Source organism: Coenobita brevimanus, chromosome 13 (assembly GCF_032717465.1).
Source record: "Coenobita brevimanus isolate Jiangsu-jjx chromosome 13, ASM3271746v2, whole genome shotgun sequence".
NCBI classification, from domain to species: domain Eukaryota; kingdom Metazoa; phylum Arthropoda; class Malacostraca; order Decapoda; family Coenobitidae; genus Coenobita; species Coenobita brevimanus.
In genome coordinates, this window is record NC_136966.1 from 52048965 (window position 1) to 52071675 (window position 22711).

The 22711-nt window shown below is 41.1% G+C and overlaps 1 protein-coding gene across 1 annotated transcript; it reads right to left on the reverse strand.

Moving 5' to 3' along the window:
• Positions 1-5349: 5349 nt before the first annotated feature.
• On the reverse strand, positions 5350-16199 carry LOC145416359 (COMM domain-containing protein 3-like). The gene is made up of 4 exons (XM_080285351.1): positions 16015-16199; positions 13075-13194; positions 8556-8683; positions 5350-6493 (listed from the first exon to the last, which is right to left on the reverse strand). Exons 1-4 carry the CDS (start codon positions 16178-16180, stop codon positions 6299-6301), a joined length of 609 nt encoding a protein of 202 aa, XP_080141477.1. The 5' UTR covers positions 16181-16199; the 3' UTR covers positions 5350-6298.
• Positions 16200-22711: the final 6512 nt, after the last annotated feature.

Consider the following 22711-nt stretch of genomic DNA (forward strand, 5'->3'; position numbering starts at 1 on the left):
AAGCAGTGCTATTTGCCCAACAGGTGTCAGCAAGGCTTTCTTATTGATGTATTATATGAGTCTACTGACTGTGCACCTAAGGCCCCTCAGGTGTCGGAAGCGTAAGATATATATGTGTGTGCATATATATATATATATATATATATATATATATATATATATATATATATATATATATATATATATATATATATATATATATATATATATATATATATATATATATATATATATATATATATATATATATATATATATATATATATATATATATATATATATATATATATATATATATATATATATATATACAGACAGACACCATAATCCCGTGAAGGGGTGACTGTTCGTCTTTGGGTTTGTGGGTTTACAGGGAGGGGCACTAACTGTCCACCAACCAGCTTTTTGGCTTTTTGACACGTAGGGAACACTGTGAGTTGATTTATATGGTTACCATCCAGCGTTCTAAATGGTTACCTGGCTTACAGGAAACCATAAGGCTTGTCACTCAGTATAAAGCCACCTGAAAAGGAAATGTAGTGCTTTGGTGGACATCTGTGCTGGTAAGGGGTTGGCAATAGCCAACACCTACTTTCGTCATAAGATGATCCACCGGTATACATGGAGAGTAATGAGAAGGATGGATGGTGAACTTGTTGAACGAAAGGCAGTGATAGACTACGTGTGTGTGGATGAGCGAATGAGCAGACAAGTGTTGGATGCAAGGGTGTGGAGAGGGTGGGGGAATGGAGTCTCGGACCATCACTTAATGATGGCCAAGGTAGAGCTGCAAAGAAAGTGGTTGAGGAGGCGAAGGGGAAGACAGGAGGAAGCAGCTCCTGTGAGAAGAGTGGAGAAATTGCAAGATAGTGAGAAGAGGACAGAGTATAAGAGCATAGTGGAAGAAAGATTGGGAAGGTATGAGCTAGAGCAGATGGAAGGGGTGGAAGACGTATGTAAGATATTCACGGAAGAGATAAGCGCAGCGTGTGAGGCGGTTTGTGGAGTGAGGAGGAGATGCAAGGGTGTGCAAGGGACAGCATGGTGGAAAGATGAGGTGAAACGAGCTGTGGAACAAAAGAAGAAGGCATATGGTGAATGGTTGGCGAGTAGAGGTAGGGGAGAAGATGAGAGAGAGAAGAGAGAGGTATATGTGAGCAGGAGAAGGGAGGTTAAGAGACTGGTGAAGGAGAGTAAGAAGAAAGTGGATGAAGAGTTTGGGAGGAATCTGAGTGTGAAATGGAGGGAGAGTAAGAAATTGTTTTGGAAGGAGGTAAAGAAAGTAAGGCAGTGTGAAAGGGGAAATAGTAGGGGAGTGAAAGATAGGAATAATAGATTGTTGGTGGAGAAAAGAGAGAAATTGAGGAGATGGAAGGAGCACTTTGAGGATTTGTTGAATGTAGAGAGTGAGAGCAGTGTGAGTATAAGTGGTTGGGGAATGGCTGGGAGAAGAAGAGATGAGAGGAGGGAGGAAGAGATCAGTAGGTCGGAAGTACTGGAAGCGATGAAGAAGATTAAGCTGGGAAAGGCCCCAGGAATTGATGGAGTGTGTGGTGAAATGCTTAGGTATGGGGGTGAGATTGTTGTGGAGTGGATATGGAAGTTGTGTAGATTGGCTTGGGAAGAGGGAAGGGTTCCAGAGGACTGGAAATCAGGTATAATTGTTCCTCTGTACAAAGGAAAAGGGGAGAGAAGTATGTGGTAACCATAGGGGTATTTGCCTTCTTAGTGTGACTGGTAAAATATATGGTAGAATACTCATTGATAGGGTTAGGCATATGACAGAGGAGCTAGTTGGAGAAGAACAAGGGGGATTTAGGAAGGGAAAAGGGTGTGTAGATCAGATATTTGTTCTAAGATGTTTAGTGGAGAAGTATTTAGAGAAGGGAAGGAAAGTGTACGCTGCCTTCATGGACTTGGAGAAAGCTTATGACAGAATAGATAGGAAAGGTATGTGGAAGGTATTAAGAATATATGGAGTGGAGGGGAAATTGTTGAGTGCTGTGAAGAGTATGTATGAGGGAGCTAGGGCTACGGTGCGAGTGGATGGTGAGCTGAGCGAGTTCTTTGATCTCAATGTGGGACTGAAACAGGGGTGTGTAATGTCTCCATGGCTGTTTAATATATATATGGATGGGGTCGTAAAGGAGGTACAAGGTAGGGCAGTGGATGTGGGGGTGGCCCTAATGAATGAGGGTGAGATTTGGAAGCTTCCGGTGTTGCTGTTTGCTGATGATACAGTATTGTTGAGTGAAGATGAATGGGAGTTGCAAGGTTTGGTGAATGAATTTGGGACAGTGTGTAGGAGGAGGAAGCTGAAAGTTAATGTAAACAAAAGTAAAGTTATGGTGTTTGAGAGGAATGAAGTCACAGAGTGTGCAGTGAGGTTGGATGGTGAGGATATGAAGAATGTGAGAGCATTCAAGTACTTGGGTAGTGTGATGAGTAAGGATGGAACTTTGGGGGATGAAGTACGTGAAAGGGTACAGCAGGGAAGGAAGGTTGTTGGCACACTGAAAGCAGTGATGAGAAATAGGGAGGTGAGTATGGAAGTTAAGAAGTCACTGCATGATGGTAATGTGATCCCTACCCTGACGTATGGAAGCGAGGTGTGGACCTTGCAAGAGGGGAACAAGTCAAGAGTGAGAGCAGTGGAAATGAGTTACTTGAGAGGAGCATGTGGAGTGACATGGAGGGACAGGTTGACGAATGAAGAAGTGAAGGAACGTTGTGGGGTAGATGTGGATGTGGTTGAAAAGATTAGGAGAAATACACTGAGGTGGTTTGGACATGTGGAGAGGATGGAGAATGAAAGACTGACTAAGAGGGTGTATGTAGGTGAGGTGGAGGGAGGGAGAGGGAGGGGTAGACCGAGGATGAGGTGGAGGGATGGAGTTGAGAGGTATATGAGGGAGGGGGGGGTGAGTTGGGGGGAGGGGAGTCAAATGGTAGGTGACAGAGTGACTTGGAGGCGTTTTGTCTGCGGCCACCCTTTGCGGGATTAGGGCGTCGGGCTATAGATAGATAGATAGATAGACTAATAAAAAGTGAGAGGAAAGACAGGAGAAATAGGAAGAGAATTAGGCAGATACAGAAGTTGAAGGAAGAAGTAGGCAGCACTACATCAAGTGAACGGAGGGGGAGGCGGTTGCTGAATTCGTAGAGAGGTGGCCTGCAGTCCTAATGGAACCACGTTCGAATCCCAGCTGAGTCAGGGAACAGTTTAAGGATATGATTTTCGTTAAAGCAGACTTTACTGATCTACCAGAAAACCCACCGACATATCATAAAAATATCCCTACTAATACTAGTACACCAGTCCTGTATGAGAGTCCTAGCATGTAGCCTATTCAATATGGACGGTGAGTGTTAGCGTTAAAGTGGTGACACGTGGAGATGAATAGAATGTAGTAGTAACACAAATGTGTATCTTGGTGCTTGTGGAGTCGAGATTCCAGGGACTTGAATGGTGAATGAATGGAAGTGTGGCTCATTCAGTTGGACAGTCGTTGGTTAACTACTTTCTTATTTAGTCAAGTATTTTCAGGCTCTCTGGACCTTACCACACCCCATCCTAGGCTGAAAAAGGAAGTCTGTCTGTTGAATTATTGTCACTATTTAATATTATTAGTAATAATGTGGCTGTAGGCATAGACTATTCAGTCCATTCCCCAAGGCCTAGCTGTCTATCTTTTCAGGGTGTCAGTAAAGTTTGCACACCACCCCATGTTACCAAATTTGATACTGTACTGCTTTCTCGTCATATTTCTTGAGATGCTGGAAATTTCAGTCAGCATGGTATATTGGCAATCATGTGTATGTACTCTGTATACAAGTGTGTGTTTATTCAACTGGCTTGCCTATCCCTGACATCGGTGTACAGCCCTGCTATACATATTGAACCCAGGCTTTATGGGTCCTGAATGGTCATCTGATTGATAGGTCAAAGAACATCACTTCTGTCCCTGGAGAAGTGACCTGCCCTTACCCAGTGCCTTTTGGACAGATACCAGTAAATTTTTGGAAAGCATTTGTGAGTTTGTGGTGAGAAAGGCTTGTGGAAATTTAGTGTTTGAGAGCAGTCTCCCTGTGCAGTGTTTTGCCATTGGTCCCTGCGCAATGTTTGGCCATTGGTCCCTGCGCAATGTTTGGCCATTGGTCCCTGCGCAATGTTTGGCCATTGACCATTGGCCGATAGCCGAACATTGTGCAGGGAGATTGCTCTCCCACATGATGTTGCTATCCCCTCGTAGTTAAGGTGCATGCTTAGAGCCTGGTCCCCACCTGGGTCATTGGCCGGGCTCCCCTAGACTAGGTTCTGCTCACACGATCCTTTTTTTTTTTCAACGGCCAGGATGAGCCTTTTCTTTACCACATATGATTGTGTTAATTGTTTCCAGTTCTCCTTTCCGCAGTCCTGACGATGTTTTGACTCTGATGATGACCGTGGATTCTCTTCCTGATATTTCTCAGACTCTTCCTTCTGTTTCCCAAGCTCTCCTGTTTCGTCCTACTTGAAGGATCATAGCACCTGGATATAGACAAATAGATAGACTATAGTGTAGGCACACACACACACACACACACACACATTTTCAGTTAAACAGTGAACAGAAAGTGTTCGCTGTCATTATATAATTCATGTTAAATTTAGGGAGACTGCATGTGTTAGAAGCTGTGAAAATTTAACTCATCAGCATTTTACTGTACTTTAATTTACTGGACATAAAACATAAATATATTGGATCTGGATAAATCAGAAATTTATCATTATTGGAACCCAAATGGCTGGACTTTCACTTAGTTATAAAGGATATAGTCCAGTTCACTTAGTTATAAAGGATATAGTCCAGTCTAAAGATGACGCAATCTGATAACACTGTATTCCATATAAGGCACAATATTGTGCCCCCCTTACTTAATTATAATGGATATGGTCTAGAATAAGGATGAAGCAGTCTGAGAAAATTGTACTGGATATTTATTATATAAGGCACCATACTGTGCTCCCCAGCTTGTACTGTCACCCACTTTAACAGCTGCTACACGTGTGACCAGTTCCAAAGTCACAGTTTTTCGTCAACCACTTCACACTGATGTATATTTTACTCTTAGCCCAGTCTATTTTCAGAGTGAAGATGTTAAATATGCCTCACATTATCTTCTCAACTGAAAGGCTTTCCTAAATTGATCAAAATAGTCTACTGGTGGCATGAGCAAACTAGAGAAATACAGGTACAAAACTTTTCATTCCTCAGTTTCAGCTTTCACTGATATCTTTGCCAGTGATTATGGTTGAGTGCAAGAAGCATTAACATGTGCATTATTGAAACAGTTATTATCAAATCCTACCATTCTATACCCCCACCCCCCCAAGTAAGGCTTAATAAGGCGAGATTACTTTTGTCGAATAGTATATTTTAACAAGCTCGTACTCCAGGCTCAGAGCTGCTCACACTGTGTTAGCGTTCCATAACTTACTAAACAATTCTTACTTCTCATTTTAAAAATGTATCAAAGAATCTACACTATAGTGTCAGCTGTCAAATCTGTTTAGGCTGGATATGATAATATCAAACTACTACTGTATATGGAAAGCAGTTAAATCCTAATGAATATGCTGACTGCAGTTTTACTTAGTCTTGAAAAAATTACTTCAAATGTAAGGGTAAAGAAACTGGGGATATGATGGTGTTGAATGCTCTCTACCTGTCTGTGCTTGCAAATTATTTGTAGGGATATGTATCCTGACTAGAGAAGCCTTCCCAACCTCCAAAGTGTCCATGTCACAGTAACACTTTTTACCCAACAACTTCTCACTTTCATAAATTAAAGGATGATAATAACATGGCACCGTGTGAAGGTAGATAGATAACAACATGAAAATGGCTACAGGAACACTTGATGAAGAAGACAAATCTCTGTAAATGGTTACACTCACTGGCTTATGTTGGACTCACAGGGTTAATCTACAAATTATACAAAAATACTATACCAGTACTTGACTTACAATCTTTAAAAAGGAAAAAAAAAATTTCATGTATACACAGTTAACAGCTGATGCAAGGTACAGTACAACAGTATTATGAATTTGTTAGTTTCAAAAACAAATCCAATATATCAAAATTTTACAACCATATATCTACTTTATCTCTAACCTACTTAATCTGAATCAGTGTCACTTTAGCTATAGAAAAATCAAAGTAGTGTATCAACACAAACAAAATTGCATAGAAAATAATATTTACATATTTTCAGTCTCATACTTTGTATATTAACTTCTACAAGTCAAATACAATCACGTGTTGTTTGCATATTTTTGGACAGCTCGTGTAGCCTGCCTGAGTCGTGTGACCATGTGAGTAAGTTCTGCCAAGGAACAGGAGAACGTCAGAGTCTTGTTTGCTGTCTCTGTCTCTGTTTTGCCTCCTTCTGTGTGAAGGGTTACAAGGTATGTAGGCTCTCCACCCCCATCTGCTTCACCCATGTTACTCTGTAAGGCAAAAGGGTATGATCTCAATGCTGCAGAAAATGCACACAAATTTCAACACTTAAGACTTGATGTGGAAGTTTTGATTAACATAACTGCCATTTAGCAGCAAGCATTGCATTAACCAATTCCTTGAACGCAGACAAGAGCCACTTTACAGTCCCCCCACCATTGGTATCACTTACATAGAACAGAATTATCCGACAGTAATTTACGTAACAATGAACTTGGCATTAGTTATTGCCCTCCTAGCAAGTATTACCATCACCTGATGATTTTCATTATACCAAGCTTTTGTGAATTATCTGAATACTCCAGTTAATCAGATACAATACTGATTTTAGTAAGTCATAAATTAAAGATATATTTGTGTTTGAGCAGTGTTAAAATAAAAGATCATTTCAGCTGTAGGAGACCACCCCATGTCCCTGGCAGTCTTTTTTTTTTTTTTTTTTTTTTTTTTTTTTTTTTTTGGGGGGGGGGGGGGGGATTGCATGTTGGCAAATGTTCTCTGACTATAAACCTCTATCAACCTTGCCATTGAGGCATAACAATTTCTCTCTATTACACTTCATCCACAATCACTATTAAAATGATTTTTTCCAGTCATTAAAAATATGGGTCACCATTATCTTTCTATCCACTTACAGCCAGGTAGACACACCCAGTAAAGTACCGTTACAGGGAATTCCAATGAGTTTCATACTGAACAATCCAGCTGTCTCGGTAAGGTTGGTGGAAGGCAGTTATCAAATGTTTCATTCGTGGTGGCAGTTTGTATCATGCAGTAGGTGTAATGATACTTTTTTGAGTGTGTCTTAAATCCTAAAAGAGATGCTCTCCAACAAATACCTACTCCTTGTTCTGTCCTATGCCATCAGGCTGCCTACCGTCCAACTTACATCATCCTCACTCATATACAGTGTGCCTCTCCATCATCCCTGGTCTTCCCCTCCCACTCATTCACATACACTTTCCCAGCCAATCTCTCATGCTTCATTCTCTTCACATGACCAAACCATATCATGGTACTGAATATTTTTACACATTCCAGCACACTGACATCAACACAGGAGATCTAGAGTGCAGCTTTTATGAAAATACAGTAGATCCTTTGCTCATGCAATTTCAGTGTACAGTAAGACCTCACTATAACAGACTAATTGGGGCCTAAGCCATTCCAAAAAATGAGAAATTCTGATAATAGCAACATCCAGACTTCCCCCTGCTAACCCGGACTTTTTCCGATATATCAGACATCAGTCCGGATCGGACCAGCGGTTTTTAAACTGTTTTCACTACCATTGCAGTATTCTACTGTATTATATATTCACTACAATAATCAAATGGTATGATATACATAGATATACATAATAATACTGTACTGTACACTGATCAACATGTCTTTCATTTACCTTATTGTGGTGAACATTGCTGCAGTGGTTAGGCAGTCTGGACTGCTTCTGGCTTTATCAGACTTTTTCTGATATATAAGAACTTCGTCTGGTAGCTCCTTGATTCCAATAAGAGTGAATTTCCGGTCTACTGAAGTCTGCTATATTGAAGTTTTACTGTAATGTATTTTTAACTCGATGTGGTACCTTAAACAGTTTTCTGTGCTAATTATTACTGTGTATTTATTGAGTGTGAAAGATGGGCCAATGCTGCTTTTGTATGAACTTAAAAAGGTTGTAGCTACATGGCCTTTTCATACTGCTTAGAATTATTTCCACTCTCATTAGCTTTTGTCTCAGAGAACTATAATATCTCCATTTTCAAGAAGACATGGCAACCTTAAAGCAGTTCACCCCTTCATCCCGAAAGAGTATGGTACTGTATTTCCATTTCGGTCAGACTACTATCAGATTATTTAGCTTCAGTAAAGCATCTCGTATTGTACAGCAGGTGCTACCGAATGCTATATTCAACTGCTTCACTTTGAAAGGTCTCTTCTAAGTTTCATAAAACTGTCTAGGGGCAGCATAAATAATATACCCAGTATGAAATACATAATCACAATGATAGGGTTTATCATATTCAGGGTAAAGTGCAGATGTGGACTTACTCTGACTTCATATTTCAACTGCCAGTCAACATCTACAACATGGGGAGGATAGGTCCCTGTAGAAGCCAGTTTTGACTGTATTACTGGCCACTGTGATTCTAATTCCTTGATGGCCTCAGCTATACGATCTGAAAATGAGTAACAGACAATAGTGTATACAACTACATTAAAAATACGGGTAATGTACATAGTTGATAACTCAGAGACCTTAACCTGCAAGTATGGACAAGTTAAAAAATAAATAAATAAATAATAAAAATACAGATCTTGACACAGTACAAACACATCTCTAGGTACTCTGATGTATTTTATCCATCTTAAGCACAGCTCTATCCCCATCACTCTGAGTGTGATTCTGGTATTTATTTATTTATTTCTGGCTAACACCAAACAAAATACTGTAATGTATATTATTCTATACAGCAATATGGAATGTCAAGGGAAAATTACAAGAAATACCTTCAAGGACAAATGAGTAAGGTGAAAAAAGCAGTAACTAGAATGTATCAATGGGAAAAGGACTCTGCAATAAAGTGTTCCATTTATAACTATCTCACGGCTGTAGGAGTGAAATATAGGCAGTTAAGTCATGGTTACACATGGACATTTTCTGGCAACAGGAATCCGAAGGGCAATAGCATGAGCAATGAAATTTTTCCAAAGGTGGCCACACAAGTCATTCTACTATAGGAAGAAGAAACAGCTGAATTTCACCAGGTGGGTGAAACAAATGATCATCATCATCATCATCACCATGGGGTGCATAGCCTCGCTTACCCTCTGACTTCACCCGCAGGGGTCACTTCATGCAACCCTCCATGCAGCGACTCTATCCCTCCTATGAATATCAACATGAATGATCAACCTGCTCCAGCTATGAGTTCCATGGCCTTCCCCTTGGTCTCCTCCATTCCAAGTTAACTCTCTTAGAGATCACCCTGTGGGCAAGGTCAGCTGAAGGAAAACAGGCCATGTACTCATTTAACTGGAGTTGGCATTGATGTATTATGTGGGTAATAAGCCTCAACTCTGTTTCACGATGTAGTCACTTGTAACATACCTGGCCATACTAGCAATATCCCATGACCCTGGGAAGGCACTTAGTAGAAACGGCATCAATATACTACTTCAAGTCACTGCTTTCTCACAGCAAGAGAGTAAGACAGGGTGCACCAGTGCCCAGAAGATGTGAATTTTTGTCCTTCTACATTACAGCAAAGCCAAATACCTGAGTTAAGTGAATTCATGACTCTGCAGGCCATACCAATGTGACAAGAAATCTCATCATCTTACCTACCATTGTTATTTACCACACTAGCAAAATAAGTGAATCTAAGACTTCCACATTCTTATCACATGTTTGGACATGCTGAAACGCCTGGACCTTGGCATTGCCCAAGTGACCTTAATCCAAACATTTTGCATCATTGTGAAATTTTTCATGGGTATGGTACTCAGAAGTATCTCCAGCGACTCCGTTAGGATAACTGGATCATCAGCAACATCAAGGTCAGCAACCCTGAAATCGCCAACTGACACTCCACAGTGACTTCAACTCACAGCCTAGCAAAGTACCCAATCAATACACACGCTGAAAAGCATGGAAGCATGAACATATCCCTCTCTTACTCCAGTGCTTACTGGGAAGAAGTTGAATGTTCCTCCTCCACACTTGACAGCACTCTCAGTGTTTGAATACAGGCCAGCAATCAGTCTGATTATCCCTGCAAGGATCCTACGGAGTTGCATGAGTTCCCATAGTGCCTTCCGATTTACTGAGTCATGTGCTTCCTTGAGATCCACACAGACTACTACCTTGTTGATACTGAAGGCAATGTTCCATAAGAACTCAAACAGCTGGATGCAATCAACTGTACACTTCTTGGGTGAGTCCAAATTGCTCAGGCCTCTGAAACTTTAGCAAATGGTCCCAGATAGGCATCAGGGGAACTGAGCAAGAACCTTGCCTGGTACAATGAGCACTGTAATACCACAGCAGAGTGCCGACAGTCACGCTGGTCTCCTGTCCCTTTCCAGATAAGACTGACCAAACCCCTTGTCCAGTCAGAAGGAATGATACCAGTTTTCCAAATGGCTTCTATGACTGTATTTAATGCCCTGATCATGACACACTGAGGTGGTTTGGCCATGTGGAGAGGATGGAGGGTGAGAGACTGACGAGGAGAGTGTATGTGAGTGAGGGGGAGAGGGAGGGGGAGGCTGAGGATGAGATGAAGGGATGGGGTGGAGAGGTATATGAGAGAGGGGGGTGAGTTGGGAGCATGGCAGTGAAATGGCGGGGGACAGGGCGACGTGGTGGCGTTTTGTTTGTGGCCACCCCATACGGGATTGATGCGTCTGGCAATAGATAAATAGATAGATCATGGCTTCATCCCCTGTTTTGATCAGTTCTGTCACGATGCCACAAACACCACCTGCTCTACCACTCTTCTACTTATCCACTGCTTTCTTTATTTCCTTTAGAGAAGGAATGGTATCATCACTAGGAGGCTCAGCCATATACAGCTGCTCAAAATGCTCAGCACAACAAGCCCTATACTCACTAACCCCTAACACTAGCCATCTATCTCTTGTTCAAACAGAGGTAACCTCAGAGGCGGGTCTGGAGTGGAGCTTCAGGGCTCAGTAAGCATGTCGAAGGTCATTAGCATGAAAACAGCCTTCCACCTCCTCAGCAATTTCCATGACATACCTCCCCTTGTCCCTTCTCAGCAAAACTCATACCCATCAAGACAGAAGTTTGTGTTGCTCCCAATCCCCAGCCTGTCTGGGTAGCAAGATCATCTTTTCCTATTAAATAAACACATGCATAAGTACCTTGGTAAAAAAAAATACCGACGAGGATGTTGTTACTCTGGCTATGTTGATGATTATAATAGCCTACAGAAGCAGAAAATTACTAGAAAACTTTGTGGACTCAAAAATAGCATAGCAGAAGGGAGCATGAAAACATTTATCATAAAATAGTCTGGGCTTAATTTGGAGGACACAGAAATCACAAGCTAGTGGATCACTCAGCACACCCCCAAATCTTCGTCTGCTGAGTGTTGTTTTTCATAGTAACGGCAAGTGAGGAAGTCTGTGACCTCGAATGAGTGGCAGGCTTGGATCTGGACAAAAGCTGATCAAAACCAATATTAATTGTATACTACCCCAGTGCCTTCAAAATTATCTGAGTACTTATTCTGGAATAATATTAATATACAGTATTATACAATGATTCAGCACAAAAATGAGCATTACAATTTGTCTAATTAGTTACAGCTAATATTAGCATTGATTTGAAACTGATTTACCAGTGGTAGGTGGGGGCACTCACCATCCACTCACTCAATGTAGTGCTGCTTTCGGGTGGCTGCCCTTTCCTCTGTTCCTTCCTTCTTTCCTCTTCCTTCTCTCCATGGGTGACTCTACAATGAGTGACATGCCAAGTGGTTTCCTGTACACCAGGAAACCATTTACTAAGCTGGGTGGTAACTATATAACCAAACTATGGCACCTGGTGGTTATGTGGGTAATTAAGGTGCTCCAGCTGGACTGAGCCTGTGTAGGTTTATATCCAAGGGATGGCTGGGACTTACTGCTCACGTAATGCCACTGAGGAATGAGTCAGGCTGGTCACTCTCATTTTAAACGTCAGGACCAACTTGCCTAGTCCCGGGCTCCAACGCTCCTCATGCGACAACACTGGGTTGGATAATGATGATGATGAAATTGATTCTTGTTGAAATCTTTCTGCTTGAGACAGACATGCTCATTTTCAAATCCTGCTGAAATAATCACCCAAAAAACTTCTGAATGTCCTTATAGTGTATCAAGGACAACATCAATTCTAGAATAAAGAATTGCTAAAAAATGTCCCGTGTGACCACAGCTTTAATGAAACAAAAATTTCAAGGTAACAGTCTAGCCTATAGAAAAAAATTCTTTCCGAACAACAGTTCCATTACAGGTATTAGCAGATACTGGAACATCGTGTTTGATGACAGTGTTGGAAAAGGATGACAAAACTCTGTGTGACGGAGGAGTGAAACAATACCTGTACCATTATGGTAAAAAGGAAAAGGTTTAGAAGCTACTGAGAAAGTGGGAATGACATGTAGAGACAACATAAAATGAAGATGTTTCTGCCACAACCATTTCAATCAATTATTCCTATAATGAAGGTACCAGAGATGACAACGATTACATACTTCTGATCATTACATACATACTGCATACCGTATGTCACACTCTACATGATTATTTTAAGAAATTTCTAATTTGCTCTACGGTATTTATCATAAAGTGTGTCTGATAATCACAGCTGGAAGTAAAACATTAAGTAGAACTTCTTTGGGGACAAGATCTTTAGCTACAAACAGTGGTTTATAGTAATACAGGAGAGTATAAGCAAAGAATGGCACAATTCACATATAATAAAATTTGAACCTCCCCTCCTCCAGAATAATAAAGCTTCTGTTGGCCCTACTGACAGATGCTGGTATTGGTACCTTACCATTTGACCACATCAAGTCCTCCAGTGTGGATGTGACAATGGGAATGTTGTTGCCTCCTCTCACAGATTCTAGGAAAAGTGTCATTAAAGCAGCATGGCAGTACCCCACCACACCTGCACCTGTAAAGTATACGTAACAATATAGTAATACTCAGCCCTTAAAAGACAACGGTAGACATGAACCCTCCTAATATTTCGGCTTTAGCAAACTCTCTGGGTATGCTAAATTAAACAATCTTCCCACATAACAAAAAATATCTGACAAACTGTATACCAGGGATGCAACTGATCAACAAACTTCATGCGTCACTCCAGTTCTGTCCAGCATCACGTATATACCGGTACCTTTGCCATCTTTCACCACTTTCATACAGGCTCTGCACTGTAGCTAGCTTAATGCAGTACTCATTTAAGTTTTATAGTGATTTATAAAACACTGTATATGTATCTGTATACTACTGTACAGTACTAAGTTGTACAGTACCGTACTGTACCGAACCAAGAGAAAATTAAAATACAGTACTGTACAGGGTATATAAAAAACTTATGCACGGTAATGTAGCTACTGTAGGTAATCAACTAGGTTATCATCTCCCATGTTTGCAGACTTGATGCACACTCAGCTTTTGCCAACAGATAAACTGTGTGGTGTTCTGATCTTTTGCTATTTACCGTATATTCAATGTGGCCTTGGCCATCAAGAGGAGAGGACTCTATTGTCCTGCGGACAAGGGGCCTGATATAGAGTTCCTCCTCTTGATGAAGAACCATAAATGAAATATACCAGTAAACCATCAACATGGATTTCATTAAGGTTAATAGGAGAAACAATGTACAGTGTGTACAAAGCTAGTAAAAATCTAGAAGTGCTATGACTCTTCTTCTTTCTTTCTTTTGCCAGATGCCTTACTCCCTTGAGGGGTGGCCACAAACAAATCGCCTCCAAGTCGTCCTGTCCCCCGCCATGTCATTACCCTGCTCCCAGCTCACGTCCCCCTCTCATATACTCGTACCTCTCCGCTCCATCCCTCCATCTCATCCTTGGCCTCCCCCTCTCTCTCTCTCCTCCTCCACCTCACTCACATACACTCTCCTCGTCAGTCTCTCGCACTCTATCCTCTCCATACGGCCAAACCACCTCAATGTATTTCTCCTGATGCTTTCTATCACATCCACATCCACACCACAATGCTCCTTCACTTTCTCATTTGTCAGTCTGTCTCTTCATGTGAGTCCACATGCTCCTCACAAATAACTAATTTCCACTGCTCTCATTCTCGATTTGTGTCCCTCCAACAAGGTCCAAGCATCACTTCCATACGTTAGAATGGTATCACAGCACTGTCATAATGTGACTTTTTTACTTCCATGCACACTTCCCTGTTTCTTATCACTGCTTTCAGAGAACCAGCAACCTTTCTTCCTTGCTGTACCATTTCAAGCACTTCATCCACTAAACTTCCATCCTTACTCATCACACTACTCACATACCATACTTAAACACACTAACATTTTCCATTTCCTCCTCATCCAACCCCACTGTACATTCAGTGATTTCATTTCTCTCGAAGACCATAATTTTACTCTTCCCTACATTCCCCTTTACAGTCCACTTCTTACACATTCTCCCAAACTCATTCACCAAGCCTTGCAGCTCCCTTTCATCTTCACTTAACAACACGGTATCATCTGCAAACAACAGGAGCTACAGGGAGTTTCCAAACACTGCCCTCTCTCATTAGGGCTGCTCCAACATCCACTGCCCTACCTTGTATCTCTTTTATAATCCCATCCATATACAGACTGAACAACCATGGAGACATGACACATCCCTGTTTCAATCCAACCTTCAAACAGAAAAATTCACTCAGTTCTCTGTTCACATGCAGTGCAGCCTTAGCACCCTCATACATAATCTTCACGGCATTCAACAACTTCGCATTTACTCCATATATTCTTAACCTTTTCCACATCCTTGTCTATCCACCCTGTCATAAGCTTTCTCCAAATCCATGAGGGCTACATACAACTCTCCTTTCTCTAGAAACTTTTCCGCTAAAGATGTACGAATGAATATCTGATCTACACAACCTCTTTCTTTCCTAAAACCAACATATTCTTCTCCAACTAATTCCTCTTTTATTTCCCTAACTCCTATGGCTACCCATAGCTATTGTATTTTACCATAATAAAATATAAACAGATTACAGAAGTAGCTAATTAAGAAAGTTGCCGAAATGCTGTTTCAAAGTTACGAACCTAATCAGTTAAAAAAAACAAGCTAAACAGGACCTAACATGACATTCATCAGTCTTAGCTTTGAAATTGTGTGTTATTAGTACAGAATTTGGGTGTTATGAATAAATTACACTGTGGTAAAACTTAATCTCTGTCACAAACCAATAAGGCTACATTATAATACTTATTGTACAAGGCAATTTTTCTATAAACATCCATCGAAAATCTGCTTTCATTCCCTTAAAAATCTCTCATTTGTTTACAAACGAAAACTGCATCTCACACAGTCAGCATCATACTGGCTTTCTGTAAAATGGATGCTGGAATTCAGTGCATCACTGAAAAGCTTACGAAGACAATTTTTAGTACCGGTAAGTTATCAGTAAAGGTAAAATATTTTCTTGCAAATGTCGTGGAGGCCATCCACCAGCCATTATCCAAAGAGACATGGGATCATTATCAGGGCTGTACATTTCACAAATGTATCAGGATCTGTAAAAACAAATGTCAGGAAGCTACTTATTCCTTTTTATGATGCTGCTAATCAGCTCCTCCATCAAGCTCACAGCTAGTCTTAGTTCAAGATTCATGCATTATAAAAATGATGCCGGCGGCTCTAGTCTGATTAATACACTTCATAGGTGATCATATGTCATTCAGTCTGATCTTTTTATTTTATGTATTTATTTTTTTCAATCTTACCGCCCTCGCCATCCACATGTTTCACTTCGGATGGTGAGTCCTTGGTGGGAGCAAGTGCAATATCTTCCTTTACTTCCCTTAGCACTGCTTGGAAAGTAGGATAATCAGTTGCTGAGCAATCGCCAAGGAGCCTTAATGCCGAGGAAATTTGTGTTGATAGTTCCATGACGAGTACGGTATGTGAGGATGATGTTTATCCAAGGGGGGCGTACATGTAATCGTCCGTATGCTTTTATGCAAGATTATGAGAGGATTATTTCTCCAACTACAGAAGACTCTATCAGTAATAAGATACATTAATGTCAAATGCAGACATATGTTGCCAGTGTTTCATAGATGGAAATACATATCTATGGAAACTCTATTATATCCTGCCATTCGAAACCAATTCCAATGAGACGATCTGAACAGTTCATTTCGTTAAAAAAAAAAATTTAGGAATAATCGCAATTCCTGTAAAAGTTAAAAATCAACTTGAAATTACTAAATATTTTATTAACTAGCTCCATGTATTTGATATTGAAAATTTTGCGTAGACGAAAGTGTGTAGCAGTCTAGCAGACGACCTGCGAGCGTCGTCTGTTGTGTCTGAGTGTGGCGGCGCGGGAACCTCTCTAGTTTTTCGTGTCTGGCTAAACACCAGGACTTCATTGACGAATTATTGGCTGGCAGGGAGTGCGTAATACTATAAAGAAGTTTACTTGATGTGGGTGTTCATTGTGACATAACCCACAAGACCAGAATCAAAAGTTTAATCGAGTTGTAAGGGTTGTAGCTCCGAGGGAGGAATTTTGAGATCAACTTTAAAGGTAAGGATATATATATTTTTTAATAATTTGATTTGATTTTACCATGACTAAATGAGAACATGCCAACTGAGTACCAGAGTACTTGACAGATAATGAAATAAATAGATTTAATTATACGGCGTCAGATTAGTGTTAAAATGTACAGGTATTAAGTTTAAATGTCCACATTTCACTATGAGCAAAGCAGAAACGATTGGTTAAACAAATTAAAGGAGTACATAAAGCAAGCACTACATAAGTGGTCGATATAGAGAAACAGAGTTTAGTCGTCTTAGAAGAAGTAGCTTTTTATTATAAATTTTCTGCGCCCGGTAATAGCATCAGTATGTAATTCACGTGTATGTCCTGAACGTGTATTTACGAACTACTCAACGCTAAGAAGAAAAAAAAATAAGAAATACACATTTCATTATTGGTGGGAGAGTAGTAAAGAGAGTGCAGAATCATCCTTTTCCCCTTCATGAAAAACTGATTTTCATTACGAGGAACATAAACATAAGAACATAAGAAGAGAGGATAACTGCAATAGGCCGGTTGGCCCATGCTAGGCAGCTCCTAGAAGAGTAACTGAACTACTAGAATGAGATAAGGATAGCAAAGAAGGCTCTCCCCCGCCCTCCAAACCCTCCAGCCGAAGCCGGCAGGAAAAAGAAAGAACACCACGCAGTATAGAAAAACTGGCATGGACATTTTACAGGAAAGTGTGAAAGGAGAATAGAGACTATCGAGTTGGAAATTTCAGTCCTGTATATTCTCCAAGCACCTCTTGTCACAGAAAGACATGTAATTGTCACAAAAAAAACATGTAATGTTCTCCTAACTCCTGCTGAAAGAAGAAAATTAAGATTACGATATATAGCCTACTTGGTCAACTTCAGTCCGTTGACATATTTTTTTTGGTAATTCATGCTACTTAATGATTTTATTCAGCTTGAGAGACTTGTAGAACTGGAGGAGTTAGTTAGGCCTATAGCCTCAGTTATCTCTGACTACCAGGGCGCTCTTCCGATTTCTTAAAAGCGGATGGAGATAGCTAGAATATATATATATATATATATATGCATGCGCGCGCGCGTGTGCGCGTGTGTGTGTGTGCAATTCACCGGGTCGGTCAGGATCACTTGATGGTCGTGATCGTCAGCTTTTACCCTCCCGGAAGGGAGCTGAGAGCTCATATGTCCGATCTGAGGGCAAGGCTGTGACCTTCACACACGCACACACCCGTCCCCTTGCTCAAGGGGGGCAGTAACCACCCACTTCGTCAGTGAAACTTTTCGCAACCTGAGCGAGGCGCGAACTCCCGTCCACCAGTTAGCAAGCGAGAACGTTACCACTGCACCAGCGAGCGGTGAAAGAAGAAAATTAAGATTACGATATATAGCCTACTTGGTCAACTTCAGTCCGTTGACATATATTTTTTGGTAATTCATGCTACTTAACGATTTTATTCAGTTTGAGAGACTTATAGAACTGGAGGAGTTAGTTAGACCTATAGCCTTAGTTATCTCTGACTACAAGGGCGCTCTTCCGAATGCTTAAAAGCGGATGGAGATAGCTAGTATATATATATATATATATATATATATATATATATATATATATATGAGAGAGAGAGAGAGAGAGAGAGAGAGAGAGAGAGAGAGAGAGAGAGAGAGAGAGAGAGAGAGAGAGAGAGCGCGCGCGCGTGTGTGTGTGTGTGTGTGTGTGTGTGTGTGTGTGTGTGTGTTTGTGTCCCGGAGATAAAAAAAAGTATCGGTATGACAAAATTTATCGTTTGACTCATTTGAGCAGAGGTTAATTAATACATGAATTCAATCTTCTGTTCTTGAATATTTAAATATGCTGTTTTACTGAAACATGTGAGGCTTCTGTTTACTTGTTTGTAGCCAGACGCCACAATCCCGTAAATGGTGGCCGTTTGTCATTGAGTTAGTTGTTTGTACGGGGACACCCCCCCGCCATTCCACATGTTGACACGTAGGAGACACGTATCAGTTTGTTATATGGTTACCACCCAGCGCTGCTAATATATTCCTGGCTTACAGGAAATCGTTAGGCTTGTCGCTCAATGTAAAGCCACCTGAAAAAGAAAGGAGAGTAGAGAAAGTGACTGGAAAGTTGGGAGAAATAGGCAGAGAGGAGGGCAGACACAGAAAAAGAATGATGAAGGTGAAGGAAGAAGTAGGCAGCACTTAATCAAGTGAGCAGATGATGGTCGCCACCACCTACCCTATGTGTGACTTGGTGAGGTTATTCTAGGGCTAATTTTGACTAATTAGTGCTATATTGACATGGGTCCAATTTTCAGCCGTTGCGTAGTGACAGTTATTGAATACCTAATGAACGAAAATGGTGTCCCTTATCATTCATGAGATCACCAGTAATTAAATTTAACCCAAGAAATACCTGAAGTTCGGCGTACATTTCACGGGACGCCCTGTATACCGCATGTACTATCCGGTTCTGAAGTGGCCGCTAGGAATTAGACAAGTAGGCAACACATCACCATTTGCAAGTACGGTACTAGCTACATTTAGAAGCGGTTTACAGTATTGATTAAAGATTTAAACCGATTTTTATAGTAAATAAACCTCCGTAACTGTTGACGGCGTGAATAATTTGGTTGTCGTATTTTTCACAATATTCATTCTGGTTTGGTTTTGAAGTGGCCGGTAATTGTGCGAGTGAAAATAAATATGTATAACCAAGTTGGGGCTCAAGACGGTTTGTGAATACGACCTCATAATTATTATTATCTAGATTCTAGAACATCCCCAGTCGATCCTGAGGTGAGACGGGACGTGGTGCTATGATGAGGCATCGTGGCACTTGTTCCTTAACGATTTATTTTGCTTGTTAGCTCACTGTTTAGTATTCTTTTGTGTGTTATTTATCTCAGTGGTATAGTAGGTTTCGGAACACCTCTTCCTTGGTTACTTATTTTGCTAACATACTCCTTAGCATTCTTTTGTGTGCAATTTATTCCAGTTATCGTAGACTTCATATTACACCTCTTCCTTAGCGATTTATTGGGTATATTACGCCTTATTCGCTAGTTTTCTTGTGTGTTATCTCGTTTCAGTGTCGACACAGTGTACATCAGTAACATGCAGGAGGGTATCGAGATGTGCATAATTAATCGTTAAGGAAGAGATGACGTCCCCAGCCTCTCGGGCCGACACACACATAAAACCTTGAAAACCTGACCACTAAAGCAGTCATGTTATAATTATCATGTTTTATATCATGTTAAGAAGTTTTTTATGGTTTTATGGGAAAAGTAATGGTGTTATTGTAGAATGGACATTATACTCTTTGGATAGCTTCAGAAGGATTGGAAACGAAGGGAAAACTCATAGATTGCAATAAGGAAATTATTCCTAGTCTCGAAACACCTCCATTCAGCGTTACGGTATATTTTTCTAGGTTTTTATCACACAGGGATTACCACTCTATAATTTATTAGCATGATACGAAACAAGATTTGTCTATCTATTGCCAGACGCCATAATCCCGTAAGGGGTGGCCACTTGACTTGAGTTACCTGTTTTACGGGGAGGGGGACTAACCCTCCACCAACCCACTTGTTGACACGTAGGGAGCACGTATGGGTTGGTTATATGGTATCCACCCAGCGTTGCAAATGGTTTCTTGGCTTACAGGAAACCACTTGGCTTGTCAGTCAATGTAAAGCCACCTGTGAAGGAAAGAAAAGCAATAAGAAATGACAGGAAAGATGGGAGAAATAGGAAGAGAGGAGAACAGACACAGAAAAAAATGATAAAGGCTAAGGAAGAGGTAGGTAGCACTACATCAAGTGAGTGGATGATGGTCGCCACCACCTACCAAGAGTAAACAAAATAAATAAGCAATAACGTGACTTACTGATGCCCAGATGTGGAAGATATAACGTGTGTGTGTGTGTGTGTGTGTGTGTGTGTGTGTGTGTGTGTGTGTTTCATTGATTGGTTGATTGAATTTTTGTTAATCATTGATTGATCGATGTTACCCATTGATAATTGATTTTATGTTACCCATTGACTGATTGATTGATTTTGTGTTATCCATTGACTGATTGTGTGTGTGTGTTATGTGGGCCTTCGTCAATAAAGGGCCCCGTCTCACCTCAAGGCCGACCAGGTTTGTCTGGGAATCCCCTTTATTCCACTTTATTCCTGTTATTTACCGACGATATTACTCAGCTTTCGGTGGAACCCTGCCAGTGAATGGATTGCTGAAGGCTTTATCTTTCAGTTCGGAAAATCTCTCCTCAGTTGAATATAGTTACCTTATCTAAATATAGCAACAAGGAAATATAATGCGCGTCTTGGAATGGAAGGTGTATTATTGCTTTTGAGTACGGTATACTTCCGATAGGTTATCCTTCTGTACCAGAGATAAGGAAATATGGTACATTCCATACACTGTAGCAAGAAATATGATTGTAATGAGGTTTTCTGAATGTCCTCATGGCGCAGGATGGTCCTTATAAAACGCTCATCTGCTTCCCCGGGTGATTCCTCGTGTGTTGCGGAGGACGGCTTTGTCAGTGCTACCGGTATCTACCTTGCATCATTTATTCATTTTCTGCCACAGCCACGCCCATACAAGCCGGCTGAGCTGTCTCCATAGCACATAAGATACAACCAATGAGTGTATAGTGAAACGCTATTTATGGAGCACCCTGTACTCGTAACCCATGATGAAATTTATGACATGTGAGAATGGCAAAAGATGGCGGGACCCATCATCAACTCCTTGCATTCGGGGACGTATTTTTCGTTTCAGTATCTCCAGACGAGTAACTTCGAAGGATGTGTGGTAGTGAAGGGATTAAGTAAACCCATACTTACCCCTCCGGTTGGAAAAGTGTCATAAGCCGAATAAAAGCCACAGGAGGTAGTACCGTAAGAGTATATATAAAACAGACATTACTTAATTCAAGGGGTTAAGGTGCAACGTCAACCACGTGCTGTACTTGGCTTTGCTTCGTGTACAAAGGCTCCAGTATGCTTGCATGCGTTATCCTTGTCACCTAAGGGCTGGTCTGGCAGCCTCTCTTTTCAATCCATTATCCCTGAGGTCACACTACGATGACCTTGTCCCAGGTCTTTTTCGGTATGCCTCTCGCAACTCTACCTCCAGCGTTCATACCTCTCACTCTGTACACCTACCTGTCATCCTACATCCTCGCGCAGCTCTTCTTCCAACGTTCACACCCCTCACCCTGTACACCCACCTGTCATCCTCCAGCCGCTCCACCTGCCCAAACCATCTTATGCTGCCAGAGCTAAGTAAAAGAAAACTGAAACGAGCCTGTCACTTGCATGGGAAAACAATGGGAATGTTGCGACAGCCAGGCAGTCCTATTGGAAGGCGTTTTTAGTTATTTATTCATCGCGAAGTGTGTGTGTGTGTGTGTGTGTGTGTGTGTGTGTGTGTGTGTGTGTGTGTGTGTGTGTGTGCGCTAAATAGTTCCAGGAGAGAGAGAGAGAGGGAGTTAGGGAGTGATCTCGTGGTCAAGGGGTTGAGGGAGGGGTATTGCATCAGTGACGTAAAATGGTAATTTCCTCTATGCTCTGCTGCGACACCCACTCCCTGTTTGTACGTTATCATGTCACTCCCTGTTTATACATTATCATGTCACTCCCACTCCATATTTATACAATAACATGTCACTCTCGCTCCCTGGTTATGCAGTGTCATGTCACTCCCACTCTGTTTATACAATATCATGTCACTGCCACTCTGTTTATACAATATCATGTCACTGCCACTCTGTTTATACAATATCATGTCACTGCCACTCTGTTTATACAATATCATGTCACTGCCACTCTGTTTATACAATATCATTTCATGCCCACTTCCCGTTGATGTACTATTTT

Coding starts and splice junctions, on each gene's coding strand:
- LOC145416359 (XM_080285351.1), bottom strand. CDS start 16,180: ATGGAACTATCAACACAAATTTCCTCGGCATTAAGGCTCCTTGGCGAT. Junction 13,195..16,014: donor ACATGTGGATGGCGAGGGCG/GTAAGATTGAAA, acceptor TATACTTTACAG/GTGCAGGTGTGGTGGGGTAC. Junction 8,684..13,074: donor GGACTTGATGTGGTCAAATG/GTAAGGTACCAA, acceptor ACTCATTTTCAG/ATCGTATAGCTGAGGCCATC.